This window comes from Balaenoptera borealis, assembly GCF_965194805.1.
Source record: "Balaenoptera borealis genome assembly, chromosome: 7".
NCBI lineage: Eukaryota > Metazoa > Chordata > Mammalia > Artiodactyla > Balaenopteridae > Balaenoptera > Balaenoptera borealis.
Genome location: NC_138864.1, coordinates 24,916,029 through 24,932,102, shown reverse-complemented (window position 1 = coordinate 24,932,102; position 16,074 = coordinate 24,916,029). Strand labels below are relative to the sequence as shown.

At 35.6% G+C, this 16,074-nt stretch overlaps 1 protein-coding gene across 9 annotated transcripts in view; it reads right to left on the bottom strand.

Annotated features, from left to right (window-relative positions):
• Positions 1–16,074, bottom strand: part of PHTF2 (putative homeodomain transcription factor 2) — a 125,527-nt gene that overhangs the window by 34,767 nt on the left and 74,686 nt on the right. For 6 of the 9 annotated variants that reach the window (XM_082399341.1, XM_082399342.1, XM_082399346.1 and 3 more), the window contains 4 exons: positions 12,184–12,253; positions 11,455–11,613; positions 7,391–7,556; positions 6,300–6,464 (listed from right to left, as the gene is read on the bottom strand). In XM_082399341.1, coding sequence (XP_082255467.1) covers positions 6,300–6,464; positions 7,391–7,556; positions 11,455–11,613; positions 12,184–12,253 — 560 coding nt within the window. The remainder of the gene's footprint in view (positions 1–6,299; positions 6,465–7,390; positions 7,557–11,454; positions 11,614–12,183; positions 12,254–16,074) is intronic. The other 3 variants (XM_082399344.1, XM_082399348.1, XM_082399343.1) reach the window with 2 other exon arrangements.

Below are 16,074 nucleotides of genomic sequence, written 5' to 3'. Positions count from 1 at the left end.
AACTACCACTGCAAATTCATGGCTTATATCGAAAGAAATAAATATAAATGTAAAAGGACACACACACACACACACACACACACTTTCTAGCTCTGTCCACTGAGAAGGCCCCAGGGTAGCAACACCACAATAGCAATGAGCGTATCCAGCATTCAGATCCTGGTTTCTATATACCACTCTCCTTGAAGAAGTGACTCATTCCAGGCCTGAGGCAGAGGAAGTACAAGTTGAAGCTGGAAACATTTTGTTGTGCCAGAACGTAAGGAAGGGTTCAGAGAATGATAAGGACATGTCAAAAAGACAAAGAAACTGCTCAAAGGGGCTCCCCTGGCCAAATTGAAGCCAATCTAATATCAAAATAAATAATGACAGCAACAAATTAAAATAAATAGAAATCCATAAGTAAATAATTAAGGGAAAGCTCTTCCGTAAAGTAGAATGCCAAGTAATAAATGTAGAAGGAATGACAGAGTTAGAAAAATTACCATTTGGCAACCACCATAATAATAATTCAAGCAAGAATCATCAATGGATGCTAAAACCAGAAGGTGAAGGTGGGATGAGAAATAGGTTATTTTTATAGTTAATGTATCTCCACATAGGACATTTGTTGATTATAAAGGAAAAAATAAATAAATTTACAATGGAGAAATATAGCAGACACTATCTTAATCGAGTGATTCATATAAATATCATTACCAAGGGAACAAATCTACATAGTTTGCCACCTGACAGGATGCAATGATATTGCTGCCAAAAATGCATAACTGAGTTTAATTATGAAGAAATATCACACTACTAACTCAGTGGTATGCTGCTAAATGTTGAACAACCAGCTATCCAGGGGTAAAAAGCTCTTGTTTATGGTGTTCCCTTATTTCCATGGTGTAAATAATCCTACCACGGCCAATTTCAAGTACCAACTGACAACGCTGAAGACAGCATTGGGAAAAGATACACATATTCAGCTCTCACAAGTCACTTGGAGCTAGATCCAGAAAACCACCTGCACAAACCCAAATTAATAGACATTCTACAAAGTGACTGCCCTGTATCTTCAAAACTGTGAAAAACATGAAACTTGAGGAAAGACTGAAGTCTGTCCCACAATGGAGACAAGACATGACCCCTGGTGTGCTGTAAAGGATATTAATAGGGACAATTAACAGAACTGAACTGAGTCTCTGGGGGAAAGATACATGGGAGTTCTTTGCACTGTTCTCTCAACATTTCTGTAAGTTTGAAATTGTTTCAAAATAAAATTATATATTTTTAAAAGTACAAACTGATTACTTTAGATCTGAGCATCAGGGACATGCTGACAGGAGAAAATGTAGGAGAGTTAAGTTCCAATAAAGCAGGTTAGAGGGTCAAAAATTGTGACTGCTCCAGGCAAGGTTTAGTTTTACCACTGATTGCTATATCATTCATATTGTCATTAATTGCTGAAAGTAAGAACTTCACAGAATTATATTAATTTCTCAAAAGGAACATAGGTTACCAAGACTCATATGTTTAAGTAATTCTTCCCATTCCCTTACAAAAGGGGGTAAAATTATTAGGGAAAGACAGTGGGAGTGAGAGATTTATTTTTTAAATATATATATATTGTGAAATTCTACTTAGAGTATATTTTTTAAAGGGAAGTTACTTCTATTTAAGTGAACTTAAAAATATGTAAAAAAAAAAAAACTGAAGCGAGCTAAGTATTTTGATTTTTTTCCTTTCTTTTTTTTGGGGGCAGGGGATCAGTTAATAGAATTTCCTCCTTCTCAGGGGAGAGTTTAGTGGGGTTTTTTTTTGTAATTGCATTTTTTTTTTGTAATTGTATTTTTTTTTTTTTTTTTACAGCATAGTGATTCAATATTAACAGCACTTTGATTTTAAAATAAACACATGATTCTAAATCATCATTCCCTATCAAAAACAAAAGCAGGATAGAAAGAAGCTGGTTAGGAATTATTGTCCTACAATATAGAAAGAAATGGTGCTTTTTAGTATTATTCACAGAAAGATCTTACCTTCTGACAGCTACACTTTATGCATATAACACACTCACTTAATAAAACCAGAGTTAACAATAGTTTCTTAGACCAACCCAAACACTGTGAGTCACAGGCATCTGGGCAGTGAGGTTAGTAGTATGTTGAAAATGGAGACACACAAGCCTACACTGATTTTATGTATTCCATGATAGAAGCAGTATTTCCTGCATTTGGATTTTTTTAAATTGAGTTAGAGTTGATATACAATATTATATTAGTTTCAGGTGTACAACATAGTGGTTCAGCATTTATATACTGCTGCATTGGATTCAGAACAAAGAGCATTTGCAAAGATACAATGTGCAATTTCACTGCCATGGTCATGGCTTAGAGTTTTATAACCAGCTAATAACTAAGTAACACTTGAATCTTTGGATGGCATGACCTGTGTAAAATTTTCTGTAAAGTATTATGCTTGACATTCAAGAAGATTAGCTCTATGTCAAAAATACTCTTAGGAGGACATGACTTTACAAGTAGTATAATTACCCTAGTTCCTTTGTGAGATATAGTGAGAGACAATTTGATTCTTTTCTAAAAAAATACAAATAAATGTACAATCTACACCATAAGTAAATCATAAAACTGAATTTTTTCACATAAAAACTTTAGCCATAAAGTTAACACAACTTTTAAAAACTTACTAGCTTATAAAATATCAAATGTATTGTGTCAAACATGAAAACCACTGTGTTTCTATATTAAAAAACCTAGCCAGGTAATCAAGAACACTCATGATACTCTGTCCTGCCATGGAAAAAACGTTGGAAGTATTTGTTGGTGCTCTCAAAAATATTCAGAGGTATACAAATTGAGCCAACTGAAGATCATCCTTTCAGTATTAAAGGACATTAGAGTTGCTAGGGGGAAGTTAACAGTAGCAGATAACTCTTGTTCTAGAACATAGTATGAAATTTCTGGCCTTGCTCTCATTTGCACAAGGTTAGGAATCAAGGAGGAGAGGAGGTTAGAGAAACAGAATGCATAAAATCTCAGATATAAGAAAATGACACAGGGGCCTACATATAACCATCACTGCTATCTGGAGCTATGCATACACCTTGATTACATGCTAACATAGCCCTTCAAAGACTTTTGGGACCCTATGTTTCTCTAGGTATCCTCTACCACACATAAGTTTGAGAGGTGTGTACCAAATTGGGTTTATTTATAGTACCTGTAATTTTTCTAGGACCAGTCCAACTCTAAAATACAGTGACTCTAGCAAATTTAATAAGTTATCTAGTTGTGGTCATAAGATATTCTTAAAAATCTGGGATATACTGGCATTTACACGGTCTTCATCCTTGTCTGTGGAAGACATCCAATAGACCTTCACCCAGTCTATAGCTTAAATGACTGAACTTTTTAAACTACAGTCAGTAAAAACCAAATTTTAATCCCTATATCAAAAATTTCTGATGGAACTGCATACCATTTTAACTTATATTATGCAGTATACTCCATTCTGTGAAGAAAATCAATTTATTGAATCTAATTTTCTAGTGTTAAAAACAGCAAATATGGAAGCTAAACAGAACAGAATCTTCAAGGTAGGTCAGTCACGCATAGGAATTAACAAGTAACCTGGTTTTATTCTGATATCTGTCTCTAATTCACTAAGTCAATTTATATGTTACTTTTTCTACTCAAAAAAGAGCATAATTTCTACTGACTTTGTTTTAATGATATTGTGATCATCAAATGAATCTTAAAAGACATGAAAGAGTACTTAGGATCCATCTGAATTTTGAAATAGGTATTATGCTGAAGAGCTGTAAAATCTACTCTTTTAAAAATTTATTTATTTATTTTTGGCTGTGTTGGGTCTTCGTTGCTGTGCGTGGGCTTTCTCTAGTTGCACGAGCGAGGGCTACTCTTCATTGAGGTGCACGGGCTTCTCACTGCGGTGGCTTCTCTTGTTGCAGAGCACGGGCTCTAGGCGCGTGGGCTTCAGTAGTTGTGTCTCGAGGGCTCTAGAGTGCAGGCTCAGTGGTTGCGGTGCATGGGCTTCAGTAGTTGTGTCTCGAGGGTTCTAGAGTGCAGGCTCAGTGGTTGCGGTGCATGGGCTTAGTTGCTCCGTGGCATGTGGGATCTTCCCAGACCAGGGCGTGAACCTGTGTCCCCTGCATTGGCAGGCGGATTCTTAACCAGCAGGGAAGCCCCACAATCTAGATGTAATTCTTCCTATTTAATCTTTCTAGTAGCAACTATAATTATGCTAATTTAAGACAATTAACTGATATTAAAGTGTTAAATCCTTAGGAAATACGGTTGATTTCTACATCTTTTCTAATCGATACTTTGTTTGCCTTAGTTTTCTTAGGTTTGTAGAATTCTTTTACAATAATTCCCAATTTTTTTCAAATAAGAAATACTATGCCTTATTTTAAAAAGAATAGTTTTATCTTGAGAATGAAATGTACTTAGAGATGATAATAAGTAGGGCCTTTCTAACATATAAATACAGGATGTTAAAAATAGTAGTTTTCATTCTAACATCTAAAAGACCATCAAGTCACCAAATACAAAGCTTAGATATTTGTGTGGTTATGCATTTATTTTCTCATCAGTTATGCTAATTCAGATACCTTAATGGAAGTATCCAGCTTTTCAACTTGTTATCACCAGAAACAATTTTAAGTCTCAGTTGATATTTCAGTTTAAGCCCTTTCTGATTTATCAAAGCCTGAAACACCAAGACATCATCAAGATTCCAGAACTCAGTTTAGAACTTCTAAAACTAACATTTTTCTTAAGAACTTTTTGTACCCAATATTTAAAACAGTCTCATTCATATGCTGGCAAACTAGGTCCCAAATGAGACAGCTGAAAATACTGCATCTTTAAAAACATTTAGATTATAGTTGTCATGATTAAAGGGAATAAAACCAAAGGGATTTAGCCATTATAATATCAACTACTAGTAGTCAAGGTCATGCTACAGCCCCGAAAGAGGAAAATTAAAGTCTGAAACTCATTTGACTAGAGAAACATGGTAGAATTCTAAAGGCACCAACCTATTAATTTAGGAGGATTCTGAATACTACATAATAATACAACACCAGTTTCAGACAACGAAAACAACTAAATGATCCCCCCAAAGCAAAACATATCCACTATGCTATTTATAATTGCTTAACAGAAAGTCTTGAGAAATGTTTAAGAAATTGACTCTGCAGTGATAAAACTATCATATCTTTACTGTCAGAAAGTAGAGCTATTTATATACATTTTTTAAAAAGACTAACAGAGAGAGAGAGAGAGAGAGACAGAATCCAACCCAAGTTAAAAACAAAACAAAACAGGGATTTCCCTGGCCGTCCAGTAGTTAAGACTCTGTGCTTCCAATGCAGGGGGTGCAGGTACGATCTCTGGTTGGGGAACGAAGATCCCACATGCCAGCGCAGTGCGGCCAAAAAAACCCCACAAAAAGCAAAAAACAAAACCAAACCTGTATCTTCTCTGGAAGAAGACTAAGTGGCTGAAAAAGTCAGAGAATCAACTTAATGCGACATTACTGCAAACTATCAATATTAAAATTTGGGAAAATTTCCCCCAAAATTACAATCAGTAAGAATATGCCATGATAAAACTGCTTAATTGTATAATGCATGATAAACTTGATCATAAGAGCACAATCACAAACTGATAAAACAATGATATTAGTAGAGAAGTTAACAAAAGTGACCGTAAATAAGTTACTTGCAGTATCCCTTTTCTTGATTTATTAACTTAGCAACTTTCATCAGTTTTGGTAAATTTTTATTATGGTACAAACTAAACAAAAAACCCAAAGTACAAAAACAGAATTTCATATTATAGTATATATTTTATTCTTTCAAATAACAATACCTATATGTTTTATTTTAGATAATTGAGGCTAAAAAAAGTCATACAACTCACATGCCATATTAAGAAAGCCAATTTTACCTAAGTGCCGATAAAAATTAAATACCCAATTTAACAGAAATAAAATAGTGCTTGAGAAATCACAAAAGAAACTAAAATCAAAAAATCCTAACTGAATATACTCTGATGGTATATATTCATTCTCATATAGATGTATTTACATATATATCAAAGTAAACTTTATGGTCTCTATTTTTTCATTACCTAGAGCATTATAACTTATCAAAATAAAATCCATAATAGGGCTGTCATATTTAGTCATTAGTACTCATTACCTGAGACTCGAGTGCCAGAAAAGGGATAGTGCATTTCTGCCATATGAAGTCTTGAATAAATACAAACCCTGATAAAAAGAAAGCAGCATGCCAGAGATCTCTGAAGACAGCGCCAACGCTGTAAGCGGTGCTTGTACCGTGGCTCTGAACTGCTCCCTCCTGTGTGTTATCTGTGGTACTAGAACCATCTCCTTCCCTATGTACTTCCAAATGGGCTGCTTTTCTTAATTTCCTTCATTAGAAAAGATTAAGAGTGGAAGGTAACTTTAAAATTTTAACAACCACTTTCTCGGTAGTACATTTAAAAGTTTGGTAAACATAAACACAGGAACTTTAATACATAGTAAAATTCAGATTGCTGGATAAAAGTGATGCCAAATATTAAGTATATATTCAAGACCAATTTCTATAAATGTTAAGGTACTGTTCCTTGCTCATACTGACAGGTCAGTGGACATTAGGCTGTAAGGACAGCATTGGACAGATATTTACAAAAGCAGTCCTTCCCTATTTGAATGCCACCTATTGGCAGATGAAGAAAGAAGAAAATTTAAATTGGAGAGAATTGTAATCTGTGTGATCAGCAGTGCTATTTATCTAATGAGGTATTATTATTTTCAAAATAAAGAGGGCTTAAATCTCAATATCCCAAAACTGCAAATGTCGCAATCTCTTAGCAACAATATTCAAAAGAGGAATTGCTCCCAAAGACCGTTAAAACATAACTCCATTGTGCTAAGTGGCCAGTAAGACTTGCTATGCTTACTTAGTCAAAGGGCAATATTAAACAGCTTCAAATGACATTTAATAAATGGAATTTAGCTGAAAAATTTCCCTGACTTTTGTTTTTGCCAAAGTACAAGATTTTGTAAACAGTGGGAATTATTAGCAATGCCAGTTAACGTGTATTCCCTACATTGATATTAAGTGCCTCAGCAATGAGCTTCAAGAAAGAAAACAAAAACAAAAACAGGTATGGGGTCTCAAAATGGCTCTGAAGCAAATAACAGAAGCTAAATCATTCAGTCGCTGATTCTGAAGCTCACTGCTTTATTTGAAAAAGCAACTTTACAAGATAACATTTTATTCAAGTCAAGAACAAGCCTGGATTCAAATTACAAAAATCTACAAAAAACATCACTTTTAGACAGACAGTACCTTCTTCTTTTACCTCCTGTACTTAGCGGAGGTTTGGGTGTTCTCGTTGAAACAATCTGGCAGTGCACAGTTCCCAGGAGCAGCATCAGCCATGTCGGCCCAATCACTTCAGTCAGAGGTACGCTATGTGGGCTAGAAGCGGAACAGAATAATACTATTGCGGCAACTACAAAAAGGGAAAGAAAATACATTTAATTATAGATCTGACAGTCACTTCCTAAAAACTTTAAAAATTGCTCTAACATTGTTCCTTGCCAGATAATTTGTCTAAATTTAAATGAGTCTAAAAGTTACTCCAGACAAGCTCTTTCAGACTATTTTACTGTTTGCCCCTGGCTAACCATGCCATTCAGAAATAAATTCTTGGAACAGGGTAACAGCCAACATGATCTCTAAAGTACACACCTTAAGACTGCAATGAAAACTAGACACATAAATCTAAAGGCATTCTTGGTAAGATCACAGACACCCTCCTCAGTTTAGAGGAAACGGGGGACATAGAAAGAAATAATTAAAACACCTGTAATGGACTGAATTGTGCCCCCCACCTCCATTCCAAATGTTTAAGTCCTGACCCCCAATGTGACTATCTTAACAGATAGGGCCTATATGATGTAATAAAGGTTGAATGAAATCATAAGGGTAGGGCCTTAATCCAAAAGGACCAGTGTCCCTATAAGAGAAAAGAGATACCAGAAATCTCTCCCAGCTCATGCACAGAAGAAAGGCCATGTGAGGATACGGCAAGAAAGTGGCCGTCTACAAGTCAGTAAAAGAAACCTCCAACAGACACCAATCCTGACAGCACCCTGATCTTGGACCTCCAGTCTCCAGAACTGTGAGAAAATAAATTTCTGTTGTTTAAGTCCCCCAGTCTGTAGTATTTTGTTATAGTAGCCTGAGTAGACTAATAGAGTATGATAGATAGGAAAGATATGTAATTAAACTGGAGGTTTACGAAGGAATTCTGATGACTAACTCTCAGAGTTAATGTAACTCTGAGAGAATAAGTAGTTGACCAAGTACGTAGAAGGAAAAAAGGGCTACCCAGGCAAAGAGAGTTACCCCAAAAGCATAAAGGTTACAAAAAAAGGCACAGAATGTTTAAGAAAGAGTGAAGAGCTAATTTAGTCTGGTTAAAATTGGGGAGAAATTCAATAAGAGACTGACTGAAAACTTGGCTTTTTATCTTGAAGGCAATGATAATTAGGAAAATTTAGAACCTAAGAGGCTGGTTTGGATTTGTAATTTAAAAGGTAAATGGACAGAAGGTAAAAGACATAAGGGCATGATAGAAGCAAGAAGTAGGGATGGAGCTGAGAATACATAGTTGAGATACTTAAAAGGCATGTGACTGAAGTGAAAAACTTAAGTAGTTATATAAAACCCAGTCTGACTGCAAATGATTCTTTCTACTCTTCAGGAGATGAAGGTGGGACAGAGAATGAGGACATAACTCAGAGCACTATACCCTACTCAACATGCAAGGAGATGGAAGCACAGGGGTTTCTAAAAGCACTAGCAGACTGCTGAGGGTCATCAGGGTCATATCACGGCTTTGTCACTGGCTACGTAACTTGGAACAGATTAAGTCACTTTTTATTTTTAATATTTATTTATTTAGGCCGCACCTGGTCTTAGTTGTGGCACACGGGATCTTTGTTGCGGCATGCAGGATCTTTAGTTGCGGCATGCGGGATTTTTAGTTGCAGCACGCAGGCTCTTTTTTTGTCGTTGTTGTTGTGGCATGCAGGCTCTTAGTTGCGGCATGCGGAATCTAGTTCCCTGACCAGGGTTCGAACCCAGGCCCCCTGCATTGGGAGTGCAGAGTCGTAACCATTGGACCACCAGGGAAGTCCCTAAGTCACTTTTTAAACTCAGATTTACTAGGAGAGTGTTCAGTGTTCAATCCTTATAAACACTAATAATGTTAAACTTCGGTTTGGAACTGAAAATACCTCTTTTTCATGGCTGATCTAAGCTGTGTTCCCTAACCGTAACCCTATTTAATTTAGGCAAGCCAGTAAGTGAATTTCAGCCACAATATGTGAACTAGTTACACTGCACACTTGTTTGCCTTCAAATACTAGAAAGCAACAATATCAAAAAAGCACAATGCACAGTGGTTACAATGAATGGTACTGATTAATTATCACTCTAATAAGCAATTGCAATTTCTGACCACTTTAGAAGAAAGTGTTCTCCTCTAGGTAAACTAGAGAGCCTTAGAAGATAACTACAAGTTCACTCCCTCTTATGTATATGATATACCCTGGTTTAAAAAAAACAACTTTACCTAAATAGAAGTCTTTCATTTTTATTGTATTTTCATTTACTTAAAAGATATTATCTTTTACTTAGTGTTTGTTGATAAAACATATTTAAATAATCATTCAGGATTATGACTGTTTTTTAAAAAAATAAAAGACATTAAAGAGACTGAAAGGGTACCACCAAACTAAAATCGTTGCTTTGTTAGAGTGATGGAATGTGAGCGGCCTCTTCTTTTAGGCTGCAAGCTCTCAGGAGCGCTGGGCATTTTGCGCTGCGGGCTGCTGTGATGGGAGGCAGCGTCCCAGAGGTGTGACGCATGTGGCTCGAGGTCAGACTGCCTGGGCTCGACCTGGACTCTGCTACCCTTGGTGACTGTGTGGCTTTGGGCTCTTGGGTCCTTCAGGTCCTGCGTCTATAAGCTAGGCATAATAATAGTACCCATTCTTCACCGCGTTGTTGTTAAGTATTAAATGAGTGTCTGTGAAACGCACTTAGAACAGTAAATGGCACGTAGAATTCCAACACAGAATGAGGACAGTCTCAGAACACAAAGGTTAAGAGGAAAAACAAAAACACGGCTGAGAAAGGAAAAATGAACTTCAAGGCTGCATAAAAAAAAGACTGGTGTGCAGTCAGAATGGCCATCATCAAAAAATCTACAAACAATAAATGCTGGAGAGGGTGTGCAGAAAAGGGAACCCTCTTGCACTGTTGGTGGGAATGTAAATTGATACAGCCACTAAAGAGAACAGTATGGAGGTTCCTTAAAAAACTAAAAATAGAACTACCATATGACCCAGCAATCCCACTACTGGGCATATACCCTGAGAAAACCATAATTCAAAAAGAGTCATGTACCACAATGTTCACTGCAGCTTTATTTACAATTGCCAGGACATGAAAGCAACCTAAGTATCCATCGACAGATGAATGGATAAAGAAGATATGGCATATATATACAATGGAATATTACTCAGCCATAAAATTGAGTTATTTGTAGTGAGGTGGATGGACCTAGAGTCTGTCATACAGAGTGAAGTAAGTCCGAAAGAGAAAAACAAATACCGTATGCTAACACATATATATGGAATCTAAAAAAAAAAATAAAAGGTCATGAAGAACCTAGGGGCAGGACGGGAATAAAGACAGACCTACTAGAGAATGGACTTGAGGACACGGGGAGGGGGAAGGGGAAGCTGGGACGAAGTGAGCGAGTGGCATGGACATATATACACTACCAAATGTAAAATAGATAGCTAGTGGGAAGCAGCCACATAGCACAGGGAGATCAGCTCGGTGCTCTGTGACCACCTAGAGGGGTGGGATAGGGAGCGGGGGAGGGAAGGAGACGCAAGAGGGAAGAGATATGGGGATATATGTATATGTATAGCTGATTCACTTTGTTATAAAGCAGAAACTAACACACCATTGTAAAGCAATTATACTCCAATAAAGATGTTTAAAAAAAAAAAAAAAAAAAGACTGGTGTGTATGTATATGTCGGGCTGCATTTGGAAGAGACTGTAATTTTTAAAAATCCTCTCAATTTGTATTTTTCTTTAGCCATCCACAGATTCAAATTTTCATAAAATTATTTTAGAAAATAACTGCTTTGTTTTCTCCATTTTTAATACCAAACTAGTTGTGTCTTATTAAATGAAATATCACAATAAATGTTTATTTTCATACTCAGTAGTAGTTTGCATATGTTAGAAATAAAAAAGCCTTAGTAATCCTAAGAACAAAATATGCTGAAAGTTAAAAGCAAAATGCATTTCTATCAATTATACCTTGAAGAAGATAAAGGACTAGAAGCCAGAAAAAGATGACTTTTGATGTTACTTGTAACCACCACCGGAAGAAAAAGGGAAAAAATACAACTCGAACAATTCCCTTTCTAGTCAGAGAAGTCCATGGACTTTCAGGTTTTGCCTTAGCAAATGCAGACCCTGAGAAAAGTAACAAAATGACAGAGAACATTTATGACTCTTTAATTTCCTTAAAGAAAAAATTTCAACATTTGAAGAACAATAAAACATGAAATTTTATTTTGTACTATGAGTGGGAAACGTCCAATTTTGGGTAGGAGACGCTTTTAAAAACATTATTCATGTTATCATATTAACTCAGGTACTTTGAAAAAAAAACTATTTTTAACTGAGTAACAGCAAAATTTCTCCCACATATTTTATAAATACAAGACAATGTTCAAATGTCAGTTCCAGTTAGGAATTAGAAATACCACTTTAATTTTTATAACAAGCCTTATAGTTTGCTAGGCAAATACGAGCTGCTTTTCCTTTACACTTGTTAGTTCTTGGAATGATTCTTAGTGGGAGAAAAGACTAGTCAGTGATATTTAAATGCTTCCATCCTCTCTTTTTTTTATACTATTTCTGACTTCATTTAGACTCACATTGCTTCTATTTCTACAAACATATATATCTAACCCATTTTGAATTCTGTTTCTTCAAGGTCAATTTCTAACTTCATTAAACATTTGTTTATTCAAGACTCACCTCTTACAAGATCGACATCTATGAGATCTGGTTTCACATGTGCTGTTTTCTTTGGTTTATTCCTTAACCCCTGTAATATATTAAAAGTAGTACCGATAAGAGAGTAGATCTTTAAAGTCCTCATCACAAGGAAAAAAAAAACTGTAACTATGTATGGGGACAATTATTTAAACTAGACTTACTGTGGGGATCATTTCTCAATACATAAAATATCAAATTATTATGGTTTACACCTGAAACTAATATGTCAATTATAACTCAATAAAAAAGTAGTAATGAAATTCATTATACATACATATATTTTTAAAACCCAGAATCAACGCTTAAAAATTTCAATTAAGAAGGAAAACTTTAAGTAATATAATGGACAAAAACTAACACGTTATATATTTGTTACAAATGGAACACAACTGTAGTATTGTAATAAATTTTATTACCTTCCCAAAGGGTAAATTTAGGCACATATGCAACACGTCAGGCCTACTTATTACTAAAAGCATCATTCTAAAACAAAGACTATTGCTACCAATCAATTTGGATTACAGCCTGAGATGGTCCAGGAGACTGTGGTGACCCCAGTGTTGCACAGGAAAGTGTTGAAGCTGGCTAGGAGAGCAGTGGCCCTGAAGGGCCCTTAAGGTGTGATGCTGGGGGCATTCCTGCAGAAAGCAACGGATCACAGAGCTGAGAACAGACAGGGATGCAGACTTCTTAGCAGATGTCAGCATGTAGGGGTGAGACCCAGAGAGGATGATGCACATCTCATGGTTGCCACTATCTTCACATGCCAACCACTAACCAGACCACAATGCAACCTTATCACCTCATAACTTAGATGCCATGCCCAGTAGGAGGAGGAGGGAGAAGGCAGAAATCATGAATTGAATTAGTTTCAACTTGGAATTATTGAACACCTTTAAGATTAAGTTTCTGCCATCAGTGTACAGAGTTAGAGTAGGGGTAGAGATCAAAATCAATGAAAAAACTATCAAAAAACAAATTACACTTTATAACTTAAGACTAGGATGTTAAGAATTGGAGGAGCTTAGGCTAAACTCCTTGGAATCCAAGTGCTGAGCGATGACACAGTGTTGCAATGATTTGCTTATTGTTCATTCAATCAACCAAGTAACTGGGCAGTAAATCCTTTGTTTAGCCCTAATCCAAGTAACAATGACCCCTTAAATTAAAAATTTGATCAAGTACTGCTTTTATCTAAAACAAAGAATAAGACAGCATTTGAGCTCAGAATTAACTAAGATGTTTAAACCAAAAATGTACCCTAAAATCAAGATGCAATTAACCTCTGAACTCCTTCAAATAGTCTGTCCATGTGAAGTTGCAAACTACCCATAGATACAAAAACAAAAGAGAAAGAAGGGTGAGGGTTGAAGACATAGCCATGATAATCTTATATACAGTCAATCCTCATATTCATAGATTCCATATTTGCAAATTCACCTATTCACTAAAATTTATTGGTCCCTAAAATCAATACCCGCTGTGATTTTGCAGTCATTTGTAGACATGCAGAGAGTGAGAGTGGCAAAAAATTTGAGTCACTCAATGTTCACCTTCCCAGCTGAGGTCAAACAAGGCAACACTCTGCCTTCTTGTTTCAGCTCTCGTTTAAGTTCCTTTTCACAGTCTATTTAACGTCAAATCTTTTGCATTTTTTGTGTTTTGTCGGTAATTTTGTGGTTTAAAATGGTTCCCTAGATAGTGTTGACATGCGGTCCAGTGTTCCTACGTACAAGAAGGCTGTGACGTGCCTCACTGAGAAAATGTGTTAGGTAAGCTCTGTTCAGGCATGAGCTGTTGGCCATGAGTTCAGTGTTAATGGATCAACAACATATATTAAATAAGGTGTCATAAAACAAGGTTATGTATTGATCAGTTGACGAAAGTGTTGTGACTAGGGACTCGCAGGAACTTAACTCTGTATTTCTCCTAAGAGCAACAGTCAATATTCACTAATTCAGTGTTCATGGCGACTTGAAAGAACATAACTAATGCAAATAATAAGAAACAACTCTATCTGTACTTCATTTCCCATTTTAATGTCATGACAGAGTGGCTGATAGACTACAAATCATTCCCAATATTTTACAAATTGGAAAGGCAATATTAATAATACATATATTTAAACAAAAATTCATTAATCAAGCACTATTCAAATTTGGCATCAAGTTTATTATGATATTTTACCTTTATTAGTGCCAACAAATTTGAAAACAGTAACATTTTAATTTACTTCTGTCTTTTATATATTATTTTTCTAGCACTTTGAAAATAAACTTACTGCCAATGTTTATAACAAATCTGAAGCTTAATTTACTGCTGTATACCTAAAATTTTCATCAAGATTGTTTTAAGAACTTAAAGCCCTTATAAAAGGAATAGTAAATTGTTTTGATTTATGCAATTATGTTGTTTTTCAACATGCTCATTCTACTTGACCTTTTTAATATGTGGTTCATTTCCTATTTTATATTTTATTAAAACATTTATTTTGAGCTACATTGTAAAGTCATAGCATAATTGCCAATTTTGACAAAACTTCCCCCTCAAGGTAGCCTATCAGAATATGTAAAAGGTTTAAAGAAAGATAAAGAAAAATTTCACTGACAAATCTTCTAACATTAGTGACTTTATTCACAAAAATAAAAGATATTAGTACCGAGGTGTCAGCCTTCATAAAATGTGATTTTATTTAAGTAGATATTTTAAGTTGGACAATTTTTAAATTGGTTTAAACTACGTTCACACAAAACAGCATAGCTTTCAGTACTAAATATAATTATGAACCTTCAAGAAGTTTAAGTGAGTGAACAAACAAAAAAGGAAAACTAACTTAGTTTCAGAAAAAGATTTTTTAAACTACTGGTTTAACTAGAAAGTAGAAATTATCAAGTACTATGAATACAATTAATCTCCAAGAATCCAAATAATATAGTCTTTATTGCATATACACTTACACTCCTGTAGTACATTCCTAAAGGGCAATGACACAAATAGTATGAAGTTTTGAATTTTTAAAAATATCTGGGGCTTCCCTGGTGGCGCAGTGGTTGAGAGTCTGCCTGCCGATGCAGGGGACACGGGTTCAAGCCCTGGTCTGGGAAGATCCCACATGCCACGGAGTAACTAAGCCCGTGAGCCACAATTGCTGAGCCTGCGCGTCTGGAGCCTGTGCTCCGCAACAAGAGGGGCCATGATAGTGAGAGGCCCGCGCACCGCGATGAAGAGTGGCCCCCACTTGCCGCGACTGGAGAGAGCCCTCACGCAGAAGCGAAGACCCAACACAGCCGTAAATAAATAAATAAATAAATAAAAATTAAAAAAAAAAAAAAAAGAGCTTAAGCTTTAAAAAAAAAAAAAAAAAAAATATCTAAGCACACAGATAATGTTGAGCCAAAAAGCTTACAAGTTCTGTTTAAGTTTAGAAAGTACTTCTGGTCAACGATCCAGACTTCACATGCATGGAGCTATTATAATACGGAGACTCTATCAAAGGACATAACCATCAGTTTCACTTTCCGGAAATCCTGTTTAGTTTCCCCCATCCCTTTTTTCCTTTACAATGACTTTAAATAACATAGTTTGTTTTGTTGAAGCTTTACAACTCTAGTACCTACTAAAACACGGGGAAAGTCCACATTTACTTTTAAATTTGGGTCAAGGTGATCAGAAAACTGCAGTTTTCAGTTATAGTTTCTAAAACGTTTAAGAAAAAATCACTTGCAACTCACAAAAGACTTTACACTTTAGCAATATCAACTAGGGTCTTTAACATAAAAAAAAATTCCAAGAAATATATTTTCATGGTTTTCTTTGATTTCTTTAGTTGTTGCTCACTGCTTTGACAGATAATAAAAGAATCGATTACCT